The sequence below is a fragment of the Ursus arctos genome, unplaced genomic scaffold (genome assembly GCF_023065955.2).
Source record: "Ursus arctos isolate Adak ecotype North America unplaced genomic scaffold, UrsArc2.0 scaffold_1, whole genome shotgun sequence".
Classification (NCBI taxonomy): Eukaryota; Metazoa; Chordata; class Mammalia; order Carnivora; family Ursidae; genus Ursus; species Ursus arctos.
Genome location: NW_026622763.1, coordinates 59,647,674 through 59,663,854, shown reverse-complemented (window position 1 = coordinate 59,663,854; position 16,181 = coordinate 59,647,674). Strand labels below are relative to the sequence as shown.

The 16,181-nt window shown below is 41.5% G+C and overlaps 1 protein-coding gene across 1 annotated transcript in view; it reads right to left on the bottom strand.

Moving 5' to 3' along the window:
• Nucleotides 1-16,181, bottom strand: part of ITGA4 (integrin subunit alpha 4) — a 75,202-nt gene that overhangs the window by 11,106 nt on the left and 47,915 nt on the right. The window contains exons 17-21 of the mRNA XM_026492400.4: nucleotides 14,380-14,456; nucleotides 3,422-3,572; nucleotides 1,727-1,822; nucleotides 979-1,058; nucleotides 526-615 (exon numbers count right to left, since the gene is read on the bottom strand). Coding sequence (XP_026348185.1) covers nucleotides 526-615; nucleotides 979-1,058; nucleotides 1,727-1,822; nucleotides 3,422-3,572; nucleotides 14,380-14,456 — 494 coding nt within the window. The remainder of the gene's footprint in view (nucleotides 1-525; nucleotides 616-978; nucleotides 1,059-1,726; nucleotides 1,823-3,421; nucleotides 3,573-14,379; nucleotides 14,457-16,181) is intronic.

Sequence of the window (16,181 nt, the reverse complement as noted above, 5' to 3'; positions counted from 1 at the left end):
CACTAACACTCTGGGGAACCAGTGAATGCTGGCTCCGGGGCTGTGGGTGAGAAACTCCATAATTCATGGGTACAAAGAGCGGACGGGGGACACCTTGCGGCGTGGCTCTCTATCTCAACGGGTACGCCGCACAGGTAGATGTGGGTTCTGGAGAGCGGGGACTGGACCAAGCTTACACTTCTTTGAACTTCACGCCTGCCGCAGCCACCAAGCATGATCATGCCACCTGCACATTGCCCCCCTCTGGGGACCCTGGCCTGCACAGCGTACGACTGACAGTCTAGACGTGACCCCCCAGAGGCTCCTGGGGCTTTTCCAGGAAGAAATCCCCAACCAGGTACCCGCATGAAACTAACGAACAGCTGAGCAAGGGAGCACTGTTGTTAAGGGGCTTTGTGAAGGGACAGAAACAGCACAGGATCTTTCCTTTACACATTTTTAGGTGTATTTTCGACCAATAATGTAAGAAGCAACAGAATTTATAATCAGCTCTCCACTTTACAGGAGGCCTCCGTGTTTACTTACCCGTGAACAGTCAGCATGACTTCATACTTGAGAGGTATTGCTAAAGTCACTTTGTTACGATTCAGGTTGTCCGTTTCCCCTTCATTTGCACTACAGAAGCAGAGAGAAGACACCCCGTTAGAATCCCCCAAACATAAAAATCATCTTCAGAGAGGACTAATCACATATCATGTATACCAAATATACTTGGAGGCTTGGGGAGTGGGGAAAAAAAAGATGTGGTAGTAAGAAACGTTTATGATAGGGTTGGCAGAAGTTTGCTCTCATTACATACAGTGTTATTGGCTCCGAAGATGGTTATTTTTGTTTGTTTGTTTGTTTCTTAGATCACGCAAGAGAAGTTTTCTCCTTGCAGACAATGGAACACAGCTCCCTGGTTCCCCTAAGTACTCCCACCCTAAAGTCAGGGGCCCACTTCCTTTAGCACCGCTATTTTTTCACAATGAAATATACCAGGTGGCATGCACTGTGATGCTGAGGTCATCTTCCGCTCTGCTGACTGCGCTCACATCCAGGAGAAAGCTAATATCTATCTGTAAAGCACAGAGAGGGAAACGCCCATTAAAAAAAAAAAATCTAAAAATAGTATTTTTTATCACCTGAAATGTTCTTAATGCTGATGTTCTGCAGATTGGAGACTATGTTCTAGAAGCATGGGCCACCCCTCACTCAGGCAGTGAGCTACGGGGGCAGCTGTTGGGGTTGTGGCAATTTTAAAGCACCAGTGTTACCACAAGTGACATTCAGAGACAAAGCCGCCTCCAAATGTAAAGACAGGCAGGTCCAGACTGACAAAATTAGAGATGCTTTAACGACTTGAGTGAGGACTCTTGCCAGTAACACCTTTCTGTATAGCAGAGGTAACATGCCTGGCAGATAGGACCACCTGGGGTGGAGAGGGGTAGGGGGAGTGTCGCGGAAGGGTGAGACGGGAGTAGAATTCTGATCGACACATTCACATGCCCATCTTGACACAAACATGTGCCCCCTCCTTTTTTTTTTTTTTTTTTTACAGTGAACACTGCCAAGAATATAAACACAATCTCAAAGATCTAAACCCAGTTGGTGTGAGTTTTATTTCATCACTTAGCTACTTACTCTAAGCAAATAAATATATACTTGTATGCAGCATAAACAGAAAAAATAGAAAATATTTCATGTTCATGTCAGTCAGCAAAAACTATACATGCTCAATGCTTACCCTTGATAGATGGTCTACGTATATATAACCAACACTGCAGTCCAGTCTGACGAACCCAGAGCTGTCTGTCACTTCACAGCTTACTTGTTTCTCTTCCTAAAAGGAAAAATGAAACACCCGTTTTAGGTAAGAAGTGAAGGAGTTTGTAACATGTTTAAGAATGGTCTTTGAAAAGAAAATCATTCCTAAAGAATTTGCTTTCCTGGAAGACTATGTTCTGTTTACTTCTGGGATAAATAGAAATATAAATAAGATTTATAAACATGTACACACACACACAGGTATATTTTAATACTCCTGTAAATTCTCCACAGAATACACAGAATAATTTCTGGGCATGTAGCTTTCATCCAGGTTTGGATTCCCTATTTAACTCAAGGTCCAGTTTTTTGAAAAATCATGAAGCAAGTAATTCATGAAGTCCCTATTTCATTGACCCTCTTTTGTCTGGAATGTGAGAATGTGGTAAAGGTATATAGTTATAATAACTGTCATCACATAGGATACATATATTAAATATTCAGGGAAATATACATCTTGATGTATCTATATAGTATAGATGTATACATATAAAAATACACCATATACTACAGAGGTACATATGCTATAGATGTATATATATACTATAGATGTACTATATATATGTATATACGTGTGTGTGTGTGTGTGTGTATATATATAATACACAGATGTGTATTGTTGGAGTTTTCCTCCCTACTATTGCAAATAGGCTCCCAGTGCTCTAGAGAAAGGGGTAACATAGTCCAGAGAGGTGAAAGACCTCTCTAAATGCCCTTGAAGAGATGTTCTCTGGATAAGAGAGGTGTAAATTTGCTAAGGGATAAGACAGGCATCAAAGGAGAAAGTGACTGAGGCTCTTCTCTTGGGAATCGACCTTACTAATGCCTTGCCGGTAGATTTAAGTGTTCATGACCGAGGCACGGTGATAAACAAAGGTCTCTAGGTGCTTCAAACTCCTGTAGGAGAAGAGAAATTGCCCGTGATCTGGTTGACACCAAGACTTGAGAATTTGTGGAGGCTTGCTGGTTGTACAGTATTTGTTGGAAGTTCTCTGGGAACAAGAGGGGGCATGTGAGCATAAAACGCAGAGCAGTAACCCTGGGCGCCCAGCTCGGAGGACCCGTGCTGCCTGTTCAGGGAGCCCGGCCAAGAAGAGCGGCACCTTAGCCACAGATGAGCCTGTCACCAGTGAGGAAAGCAGTGGCGCCCAAGCAGCCTGCCTGGACAGCTGGGTCTCTCACGTGGTAGCATTTGGAAGCAGGAAGCAGACTCGTTCGATCTCAGATACCAAGAAACTTACCATTTTGATCAGGAGCATGAAGCAAGTCTCAAAATTAATGGAAGCTCAAGTGATAGGTCTGCATACACCTCAAATATTTAGGCCTCACATCAACGAAATGGATTATACCATTTACATTAAAAAATTTTTTTATTTACTTGAGAGAGAGAGCACAAGTAGGGCGGGTGCAGAGAGGCAGAGGGAGAAGCAGACTCCCTGCTGAGCAGGGAGCCCGGACATGGGGCTCGGACATGGGGACTCAATCCCAGGACCCTTGAATCATGACCTGAGCTGAAGGCAGAAGCTTAACCGACCGAGCCACCCAGGTGCCCCTATACCATTTACATTAAAAAAATGAAATACGGTATCATGCTGCTATGGTTTTTGATACTCACCAGATCTAAAATCTTAGTGAAGTAAAGGCCGGAGGGGAGTTTGACATGCAGAACGGTTTCGTATGCGTCATCTCCAGCATTAAACAAGGACACGTTCAACATTACCGTCTTCATAGTTCCAACAGCAAGATAGGTCTTGTTTTCATGTGGCCTAAAAATTAAGTAATATTTAACGTTATTTAGTAATAAGTAAGTAATGTTTGGGAAATAAAAGTGCCATCTCCTCATTTATCCTGATCATAAAATACTGATTTGGAAAAACACCATGGGGAGATGAGCCCATGCAAATAGATATAAATTCATGTTAGAAAGAACTCAGTTTTTCATGTTTCAGATAAATTCAGTGAGCTATTACCAGGAAGTGTGTTGTGTTTAATTAGTCATAATTAAGCTAATCTCCTTTCTGTTTCACTTCTATCGCTTTAACATATTTTCCTCATTATTTCGCAATATTTTTCTAAAAGCAAAGCTTTGTTTCTTTTCTTTACCTTTGAAAAGACCTTGAACTAGCTGCTGCCCAAACAAGGGGGAACTGGGGGGAACTGGGGAGAAGTGGGGAGGAGGAGGCCAGAGGGACAACCACCACCAAATAGAGCATGTTTTGGTGGAATGAGCACCGGGAAAGGACGGCTCTGCCCAGCAAGCGATGCGAGCACAGTCTGCCGCACTACAATTCGTTTCTGAAGGCAGGCTGGTCCCCTCCGCCAATAACTAGCCCAAATTGAAAACAGACCTGCAGCCATGCTTCACCATCCCGTGAACTGGAACGAGGAGACTGCGGCAAATCCAGACATAGGAGTCAGCGAGTTCCAGTCCTGGCTCTGGTCCCAGGCCTTCAAGGTGGGACGAGGTGGTTCAACATTCTGAACCCTCAGCCACCATCCAAAGTAGTAATAATTACTACGCTGGAAATGTGGCTCATGCACATTCCATGAAATCCTCAGAACACCACCGTTATATATAAAGAAACTGAGGCTTAAGGAACTTCTTCCAAGTACCACAGCCAGAATGTTCTAAAGTTTCCAGGTAAATGCCTGCACAGCCCATTCTCCTTACCAATGAGAGAATTAGAAGAGCCCAAAGAAAACATCTACGTGATGATTCTATCAAATAATTTAAAATTTAGAGAAATTGGTTCAACCAGTGAAGGATGTGACCCAAAGCAAAGTGTCAGGTGAGGATAATCCTAGCAGTAAGAAAGGTAAATATTCACCTGGCACTTGAGAATGTTTCCTCAAGTTTACATTGTATCATTCTAATCAACATCTGTACAGAAGATCTGTGTTTGAATAGACTATGGAAATGCTAAACACAGAGGCCGCATTTAATAGTCATTTGTGCATGGATTTAAAACAAAGGGTGCTTGAGAACAGGGTTTTGGAACAGGTTTAAAAATTTGTGCTTGTAACCATTATTTGAAGACACATGGATGACCAATTAACTAGAACTGAAAGCTCCTATATAATCATTACATTCATTATTCCCTGATACAAAAATAGTTTAAAAGATCCCCGCCTTTGTAGAGCTTGTAAAGGACAGATGTATAGACAAATGTAAACAAATATTATAAATCCATGGGAAAGCGCTGTGAACGAGGGGCTCTGGGAAACCAAGGCAGGGAACCACTTTTGCCTGAAGGTAGCAAAGCCATGTTGCTTCTTGCTTTCCTACCATTCTGATTATTTAGGTTTATTTAATTTTAAGATTAAGTTTTTTAAATGTAACAGTTGGAAAACTTCATGACTGAACATGACTTAACACGGATTATACCCTTAATTGATTTCTCAAGCCCTCCTTCTCCAATCCAGTTTTCACACTGCCAGAGAGGATCACTTTCCAGAACGCAAACTTGACAATGTCGTGTGCCTGCTCAATGTCCGTCAGTGCCTTCAAGACGGAATGCCAGCTTACTAGCTCAGCACATGAGGCCTCACTTTCCACTGCACAACTCATTGCTTTGCTTTGCTCTAGCCATACTTACCTGCAAACAGGTATCCAAACACCTGTGTTCTGTATCTTACTTCAAGTTCTCTCTCTGTCTTTAACATCTTCCCCCTTCGTGTCTCTGGTTGATTTGTCCTTGTTCAAGACGCAACTAAGCATTCATAGCTGTGAGAAGTTCTTCCAGTTAATACTCATTGCTAACCCCTATCACTCAGCACTGCATTCCCCCTAACAAAAGTAGCTTCTCTCCTCTCCTCCCCCAGCACACAGGGGACCCCTTTAAGGCAGTATTTTCACATGGTCTGGCTTTTCTCATCACTAGAATGAGTTCTGGAGAGAAGATGCTAGATCATGATTATCACTGTTTCCTCAGAGCCTACACACACAGTATTCAAAAATATACATGTGTTACAGAATTGTACCAAACATTAAACGGTCCGGTAACACTAAAGAAAATCGTCAGAGAAACTGGACAAATTTTTGGATAAGTGACTGTAAAAAAAAAAAAAAAGTTCATTAACTCATCATTATAAATTCTACCAAATGACAGCTATGTTTCTCAGTTCTGTGACAGTGTACAAATTCCAAATATTTCGTTAAACATCTACTACATTCATATGATCTGTACCCCATCACACAACCTAACATTTTAGTGGCAATACGGCTATTGAATTTACCAATAAATTAATGGCAGTATCAATACTGGAAAGTTTATAGTTTGTTTTTTGTTTTTTTAAGATTTGAGAGAGAGAGAACATGCACACGAGCAGGGGGAGGGGCAGAGGGACAGAGAGAGAGAGAAGACTCCCTGCAGAGAACAGAGCCCAGTGTGGGGTTCCACTAGGGGCTCAGTCCCAGGACCCTGAGATTGTGACTTGAGCTGAAGTCGGTTGCTTAACTGACTGAGCCACCCAGTTCCCCTGGAAAGACTATAGTTTCTGAGAAGTTATTATTATTATGAACTTCAGAATATACAAACAAATTCGAGACCCTTCTCCCCACTCTCCTACTTCTAATGGTAGAGATCTAAGAAGCTGCACAGTCCACTTACACCTAAAAATTCTTCCCCTCTTATCCTGATGTTTTTTTTCCATTTTACACTTACTTATCAAGATAGAACATATAGAAACACACACATAGCCTAAAATTCACAGCTCAGTGAATTTTTACAAACTGAATACACTAATGAAAGCAACACTCAGATCAAGAAAATGTATTACCAGCACGAGAGAGAAATGACCTTGTGCCCCCTCCCTTCCAGTTACTGTCCCCACCCATTATCTTTTTTTTTTTTTTTTTTTTTTGGATAGACTGGCTTTGCCCAGTTTTCTGTTTCTTCTAAGTGGAATCACAGAGTATTTAAGTATCAGGGTTTTTTTACTTAAAATTTTGCTTAGAACATTAACCTATACTGATGCACAGAGTTGTAAATTGTTCTCATTGTTGTATATATTTCAGTGTGTAAACATACCACATTTTTTTTATCCATTCAAGGATCATTGGGAATTCTGGCAATTCTAGTCTGGAGCTATTGCAGTCTTTTGGTGAACATATAAATGTGTTTCTGTTGGATTAGTCTGTCTATGAGCAGACCCCTACAGTTTGTGAACCCAGGATTAACTCCTGAACATCTCTAAATCTGGCTAATTTTGGCAACCAGTTTAAATTATACCAACAAATTATATTTAAATAACAAATTATACTATAAGGCATTATAATATACCAAAAAAGAAAAACGTACTACCGAGTGGTCATGTAAAAAGCAAGTGTACCTAGAGTAGGATCTCAAAAACTGCTGTCTAAAGGCCAAATTTGGGCCCCTGCCTGGTTTTGTAATAGAGGCTTACTGGAACACAGCCATCCTCGTTCATCTGCGGCCACTTCTGCACTATGACGGCGGAGGTGAGTAGCCGAGACAGACCTCTGTCCCACAAAGCCTAAAATATTTACTATCTGTCCCTTCATGGACAAAGTTTGCTGGCTCTACCACAGAACCATCTGAGAAGTGTAATTAGTTTCAAAATAAGCTCACAACAGGACATCACTATCTTTAAACTCTGTATCATTCTGACAATGATAGAGGCTTTGTTACTTTGGATGGTGTCAGATGCAGGATCAGAGAAAACGACTGTCCCCCCCCCCCCCCCCGCCCCAGACCTCAGAATTCCTGGGTTGGTACTGGAGACATCGAGGAGGAAGGAACTAAGAACATGTTGGTGCGTGGCATCTCTAGCTTCTGATCCCTCGGTGTGAGAAGTTGGATCTTTTCTGGAAGGATGTGTAAAAACTAACAAAACAGGAATCCTACACCACAACAATCCTTCCAGGGTAGAGTGACCGGACTCAGTGACAGCACGCTATTTCTCCCACCATTTTAGGGAATGCCTGTGATCTACTCATGCTTGTGTTGTAAACCTTTGTGTTACTGAAGTGCATATCTTGGTGGCACGGCGTTAGGTGGCAGAGAGGAAACAAATGTGCGAGAACACGGAGGTCCTACATTCCCCCCACTGCTCTGCAATCATGTTACAACTGAAGGAACCAAAGAGGTTCTAAAAGTAAACTTCAGCTTGACATTAAAGTTTAATTAAGACTTGTGGAAGAGCTGCCTAGAAATAGACATTTATAAAATATTCTGGCTTGAAACCAAAGCATTAGTCACTGAGCACCTTTGGGAAAGAAGTTGGCACTTAGACAAGCAACAGAAGGTGAGAGCACTGCATAAACAGCTAGGTTCCAAGACAACAGCAAATTAAGGAGAAAACACAGTGTTCACATTTCAGCAGCCAGACTCCCGGTTTATTTTCCATTTTTAAGCTATTTTGCCACATTACCATAATTACGATTCTACTTTTTTCAATATATGTCTTACTGTATCTTGATTCATTAACAAGGTGCCGTCAGAAAGATACCCACCAGCTTTTTACGTGAGATGGAAGAAAGGACCAGGTGCACATCTGGAAGTGCGACAAGGCTGAACCGAAGCTTTCCCCGGGAATCATGGTTCATTCTTCATTAAAACATGCATAATGCACGCTTGAAATTTACAAAGCAGCCCAGAATCCACATAATTTAAACAAATCAAGGTACTGTGTACATACAGAATCATAACTTAATAAGTGAAAGAGGAAGAATAGAAAAATGATGGATTTCGGCAGCAGGCTCCATGTTTTCCCTAAGTGAACAATATTGTTTTATTTTGCAAGAAATTCTTCCCATGTCTCAGGATAATGAATGTAGTTTGCTTTGATAAGATGAATTAGGGCTTCACAGCTAACATGCTTTTAATCAAGATGCTAGAACAAAATATAATGCAAACGGAGATGTACCTGTGTCAAGGTACGGGAGTCATTTCTTTGACAAAAAACTAGCCTGCAGCAGGTGGCTTGCAGGCCCATCTGAAATCATGTCCTCTTTTTGCTACTGACTTCAGGGAAAAAGAAAATACTGGAAAATTCTCATCAACTAGAATATGTCAGTTAACTGACATTTAAGGAGACTGCACTTCAATAAAGGCGGACTCCTTGAGGTCCCGAGGAGTAGAGCAGGAGAACATAGATTGGAAGATACAATTAGTAATTAGCATGTTTTAATGTATGAAGGATATAATTCATCTTTCAAGACTCTGAGATCAATGAGGCATATATTCCTACCATCTCCACTTTAAACATGGGTAATTTTGATAGACTTGCTCTTGTGGGCACAAACAGCATAGTGGCAGATATCGCACATTGCTCGCTGTCTACCCAACAGTAGTTTCCCTTCTCAGCTGCTAAAAGAACCCCAGATTATTCAGGCAGAAGGCAGGACTCCCTAGCTGTTGCAGAAGAGAAGCCCCTCATTCAGCTTCAGGGAATGAATTATGATTGACCTACGATAATTCAGGGATGAGCACGTGACAAGGTCTTGTAAATCAGAGTAAGAGGTCTGCTAAGGTGCTTCCCTTCCTAGAAGGCAGCCTCAGGCGGACACAGAATTTTGCTCTTGCCCCTTTTCTTTTGTTGGGAACCTTGATGCTGCTACAGCCTTTGGAGAACTATGAGGGAAAAGCCAAGAAAACTGGAAAGATAACCACGCATGTCCAGATTTTGGCAGCTGCCCGTTAAGCCTGTAGCCACCTCCTGCTTATTACACATAGTTATTATTATTTAAGTCATGATTCATCAAGTATTGTTACCTGCAGTTAAGAGCAGTCCTAACTGATAAAGGACACACTTGCCCAGGAAAAGCCTACGCAGCTTCCACGGGGCGCATGACTGCGGTAGAGAAGGGAAGTAGTGTCGTCTAGATCAGTCATCTCTAAGAAAGCCTTGATTTTAAACTGCCCACGCACGTGATGGCTAATACCTGCTATTACGTCTGTAATCTTGATAAAATCATATTTGCTCATCTTCATTCTGTTGTGCAAGCCCATTTGATCGGGGCTGACCGTCCTGAGGATTTAGACATTCAGGAAGCAGCCGAAGTTAACGAGCACCTGCGACAGTGTGCGCATGCGCTGCTCAGTTTGCTGTGGGCAGTCCGTTACGGATGTTCTCAGGAACTAGTGTTCTTTGCTGAGGAAATGCATTGACCTGCAGCAGGTCTGCAGCTCAGAGGCACATGCATGCCATTAGTGCCAGTGGCGTTACAACCAGGAGAATGTACAGAGCCAGCGTAACACGTGCTTACCGCTCCCGAGCAGGGAGAGAGGGCTTCTATGTGGGAGAGGCATATTTTTCTCTGATCGAGTACAATTTATTACAAGGCAGAACAGTGTGTCAGAACCCTTCACTGTGGGCCTCAAGATTGATGAAGAGAATTTTCATGTGAAAATTCCTCAAATAAGTTATCATTCACCTAACAGAGATAGCCTGTAACTTCCCTAGTCGATGCAAAAACATGTGGGACCTACACATTTCACTGGCACCCGTGCCATTTCAAACCTCACAAAGCGGCCAACTACTGACCCAGTCCATCAGCGGCTTTCTTGGGACCGAAAGAAACTCTGGAGAAACAACCAGTCCACATGCAGAAAATGTTTAGGATTCAGTGGCAGTATTTCATTTTACGGCCACACTAAAACTTTTTTTCCTTAAATCATGGTCTACCCATATCCCAATAACAATGTTACCAAGAATAACTTTGACGAACCCTCGTGTATTTCAGGCTTTGTGCTATGCACATGGTTTGCAGTATTGCATTTCATCTTTGAAACAGCCTTATGGAGTAGGTACTATTGTACCTTATCAATGAGGAAAGAGGCTTAAGGAAGTCAAAGGCTTCTCTAAAAAGGTCATTCAGCTAGTAAATGGTAGATAAACTTGAACCAGGTTAGCTTGACTCTAGATCTGAAACTTCACCACCACCACATTGCAACCCAGATTTTAGTTTGATAAAAACCACTCAGAGCCCTACTGATGCTGAGCATGTCTGGCCTGGTGCCCATAGATTCTGTTCTGGATGGTCTGGGGCCTAGAAAACTGCATTTCTATTAAGCATTTCAGGTGATTCTCATGAAGGAGACTCAAAGACCACACCTTCAGAGACAATGCCTTCCCCACCACTGGCTGCTGTTTAAAATCATATTTCTTGAAGTCTGTCAAATCCATTATCACTTCAAAGTAAAAAGAAATGTAAAGTAGGTAACAATTTCTTACTGTGAGAAAATACGTACTGAAAACAAATAATTTCATATCTTATTAAGACGTAATTTCATTCTTCAGGAAAGAACTATTCTTACTAATATTTGCACATCACCTTCAATGTCCCATTTTTTTTCATAGGCCACTGCAGTTGCAGAGAAAGATGACAAAGGGGACAGTGGGAGTGTCTGATTTAAGAAAATGAAAACACTATTTATAGCTTAGATAAGCTTTCACCCACACAGCTCTTATCAAAGGCCTGTGACAGCAAAAACACCAAGAAAACTAAGCATGTGAGGAAGAAAATAAATACATGAATGGGAAGGTTGTAAATTATTCATCTAATGACTCAACAAAGGCACCACACTCCGTGCTGGGACACAAAGTAGTTAGTAGTCATTGGTTTTGGGTTCTCTGAGCAGCCAATCTGGATAATTTAAGTGTAAAGTCCAATTATAAATCAAATAGGTTAGGGCTTCTTGGCGCTCAACTGTGGATGCTCAAGGCTATGTTGGCATTGCCTAAGTGAGAAGAATTAATTTGTTCTCTGCCATATGTGATCCCGCCCCGGCAGGGTGCTCAACACTGTTTGTCAACCTTTTTACTCATTCCTATCCCGTTTATCTTAACAGCTATTTTGAATCTTTTCCCATTCCCTTCAAGTTCCCAAATCCATCCTCAAAGCCCTCACTTTCCATATATTAACTCGCTTTTTATCCTGGTCATCCCTGAATTCTCTATATTTCCTTTCTTGCCAAACTGAGATTTCTTCATCTATGTCAAGCACCTTTTTTTTTTTCATAGTTTCTTACCTCAAGGTAAAGAGAATCTTAACTTCTGTCTAAGGCTAACTCCTCCATCTGAGTCCGATCCCAGTTTATGCTGTTTCCTTAGAACCTTGTTCCATTCTCAGCAAACAACCATTAGTCACCTACAGCATTCCCAGCACTGTGCTGGGCCCTGGGAACACTAAGATGAAAAGACAGAAACCTGTCTTGATGCAGCTCACAGGAGAGTGTGGAGACAGACAATAATGGTGGTGAGGGTAGGTGCAATGGGACCAGGGTCAGAGACAAAGACAAACAGCTGAGATTTATAAGACAAATGAGAGTTAATGAGGTAGATAAGTGGAAGGAACAAAGAGATTAGAGGCTTGGGAAGCAGGCGTAGCCAAACAACTCCAAGTATTCTGCCATCGATGGGGAAAAAAGTCCCGTGGCATGGTTGAGAATGAGCATTAAGGAGTTTAGATTTTAAGTTTTAATGAGCCCATGGAGCCTTGTTATCAGAATGTATGATAGAAAGCTCACACTCTGGAAATACCACAGTCGAGGAATTAGAATAATGTAAAATCAGAGGCGAGAAGCCCAGAAAGTGGGAAAGCCTCATGACCCAGGTACGATATTGAGCACCTGGTTTGCAGCAAGAGCCAGAGAGAGCGTGAGAGAGTGAGCGAGTGCAAGCGAGCGTGAGAGAGGCAGGCACGATGGATATATAAAATACACCTGTAGCGGTAGTATCGCAGAACTCAGGAATCTACTGTATGTCAGGGATAAGAAAGAGAAAACGCAGGTTGAGCTCCAGGTTGTTGGCTCTGGTGACTAATGGTTGTGTCACCGGTGGATAGTGACTGGGCACCCAAGAGGACATGTCTAACGGACAGCTCCATGTGTGGGCGTGGAACTCTGAGATATGATTTGAGCATCAGCAGTGTAGACAGGCCAGGTGAGGTCACAGCTGTGGGCATGATTACCCAGCGAAAATAGGGGGGTGTGAGAAAGGGGTGAGAAGACTTAAAGTAACTTCTTAGGAAGCCAAGAGAGCCAAAATCAAAGATCCTCAAAACACAACTGAGAAAGAGCTAGAGAAGTCGGAGGGGAACGCGAGTTTGATGTCGATGTGGAGCTTAAAGCAAAGGATGGGCAAGAGGCGAAGTGAGCAGCTGCCAGACCCTTCGGAGGCGGGCTCTGGTCGAGTCTGAAGAACGCGCCCTCACTTGAAGCGCACTTCCCTCTTCTCTTTAGTCTTCTCTCTGCCTTTGACCCTCACACACGTTCGTGTCTTCCCATGATTAAATAAATAACACATTTCATCGCTACATAAAAATTCTCCAGTGGAACCTACTCGTCCCCAGGATATTCTTTTTCCCTTTCAACACGGACTGTCACTTGGCTACTGCTGCAATGAAATTTCCACTTTAAAAGTTGCCAGGGACATCCTTTTCTCACCAGCCACATTTTAAATGCCAATTCCCGTGACCTTTCCTCAGCCATTATGCTATCTGATCTCTCTACAAAATTTTACTATATTAAGTCCCTTTTCTATATTTTCCATTGGCTCTTTCACTATGGATTTGGTTTTCCTGGTTCTCTGAGGATATCAGTTTCCCCCAGAGACTCCCTATTCTTGTTAAAATCGTTAAATAAAACTGTCCCCTCCCCAACTTGATCCTTAGTTGTTTTCTCTGTGAAATTCACATTTCCACACATTCCCCACCCCCAGTCCCTGCATGCTCACAAACTGCGAACGTGTAGACGACTTCCAAATACAATCCTGAGCTAGATTTTCAAGTGGAAAACTGCATACAGAAATCCCACCAAATTAAACATGCCCCAATTTAAACTTGTGTCCTTTATATCCTCGGCTCCCCAAAATAGTTTCCCATTTTCCTGTCCTGTCACTGACGCCTCCTTCCCCTCTTTTACTCCCTGTACCCTATCAGCCCCTCAACCTCAGTATGGATTCTCTCTCTCTGGTCATTTTCCACATCTTCTCACTAGCACGCAGACCAATTTCAAAATAGGATATTTAGATTATCTAATATCTAATCTAATCTATGATATATATCATATTAGATATAGGATACAAAATTGCAATGGCTTATTTCCCATAATATAGTAACAGCAGCCAACATTTATCTGATTTTCATTGTGTGCTGAGGAGACATTTTTCTTAGCATGATACACGTGTTTTTTTTACTATTCCCTCTTCTGTGAATTTAGACAAGGAAGGTGGTTTATTCCCTTTCAAATGTTGTCATATACATTTAGCAATTACTTTTGTTTTGTACTTCAGTCTGACTTATGTAACCAGTTTTGGGATGATAAAAAAACTAAGCATTATATGTTAGTGAACGTTAGCTCATTTTGCCACCAAAACTCTATTAATAGGCACTTACACATGTCTAAACATAACTACAATCACCTCTGAGTATCTGTGTTCTGTGAGTGACATATAAATCAATCTCTTTCAGGAGAGTGGTTTTTTTGTTTTTGTTTTTGTTTTTTTCCAATTCTTTGAATGCTGCTAAACCCTGAGGAGTACTCTCTTTAGAACCCACAAGCACACCCCCATTGCCCATCTTGGTGAGTAACAGTAAACTACACTTACTTAAAAAATCCAATTCTCGCAGAAACTTGTAAATCAGCCGAACAATTTTCATGGGCACAAAATCTTGCAAAGTGTATCTGGAAATAAAATAGGACAGTATTTTTTATGGTAGTTCAACAATCTGAGATACTTCTATTTTAAGAATAAGACATCTACGATACATGAGAAAAATGAAATAAAATTGATAATGCCTTATTTTGTCCCTTTTGAAGAGTTCGATTTGAGGATTAGTCACACGTTCAAATGGCCACTGTAGGACTAAAGGAACTGATTCTTCCAATAGGTAAATTGAAGGCCTAAATTTGTTAAATGGAAAAAAAAATTTTGTTTCTTTTATAATGTTTATGAAAAAAATGAGTTTAACCAAACTGAGGGAAAGTTTTAAAGGTAAGTGTTTAAAACCTGTGCTACCAAGGGGCGCCTGGGTGGCACAGTGGTTAGGTGTCTGCCTTCTGCTCAGGGCGTGATCCCGGCGTTACGGGATCGAGCCCCACATCAGGCTCCTCTGCTAGGAGCCTGCTTCTTCCTCTCCCACTCCCCCTGCTTGTGTTCCCTCTCTCACTGGCTGTCTCTATCTCTGTCAAATAAATAAATAAAATCTTAAAAAAAAAAAACAAAAACCTGTGCTACCAAGATGTTCTTTGTGGAGTTCCTCTCAATTTTCTGGTGGTATATTTGATCCCACTTATTACGAAGAAACATGGCACTTACATTTTACAGATGGTAGGACAATGGGCTTATACTTATTGGAAACAAAGTGTAGAAATTTAGAAATTTTACTTTGAGGACACGTTGAACAAAATTAAACAACAGTCGACCCTCAGGGGTCCAGAATTTATTTAACTTGGAGCATTTTAATAGGACTCAGAGACACTAAAAGGTACATGGGAAAACCTGAGGTATAAGATAGACAAAAGAGTAGAGAGAGAGAAAAAGGAAGCTGAGGGGAATGGGTGAAAAGGGAGAGATCCTAAGAGAAATCTAAAAGTCCGAGAAGGAGCTAGGTTCACTAAGTGGAAATGACTAGCATGTTGGTAAATAGCGTGCCCGACCACAGACAGCCTCGACTCGGTGAGGCAGAAGAGAAGCGTAAATCTTTCTCCAAATGATTAGGTAGATATGATTTTTTTTCTATCACTCTTATTTATAAAGCATGGTGCTCTAAAAAATCAAAAGGTAGAATTTTATTCTAACGTAACTACCAGTTGCTAAGGTTTGGGCTTATGTACTTACAACGTTGTGTTTTTCATTATTCAACGTAGTTAAGAAGAGTTGATATTGACAACTAAATTCAACAGAAGAGAGAACACTGACGTCCACAGATAGATTTATAAGGGTATCGAGAAAAGTTGCCTTAAGTTATTATGTTCACTTGATCTAGTGTTCTAGAGTCATGATTGTAAGCTCAAACACCTTCAAGTAAATTACGAGCAGTTTGTCTAGACAGGACACGAACCAGCCCTTTGAGTGTCTCTTCTGCCTCTTACATTCCTTGTGCCTTTAGCAAATGCTTTAATGAATGTTTTCACCATGCCCCCAAACATCCTGTTGACTAGGTCTTTGTGTTGTTGGACAGTAAAAGTCCAAACAACTGGACTCCTGGGAATAAACATTTCCAGTGAAACAGAGATATTTTGGGATACATTAGAGAAGGCTGTTCACTGGTTAGAATGCAAGATGCATCTCAAAATGCAATGGATCCTGGGACAGGGCTGAAAAGCCGATAGTTGAATTTGAAAGAGAAATTGTTGTGTAACAGAAATACTTATGTTTATAGATGAGTAAAAGCCAGCAAGGGAACT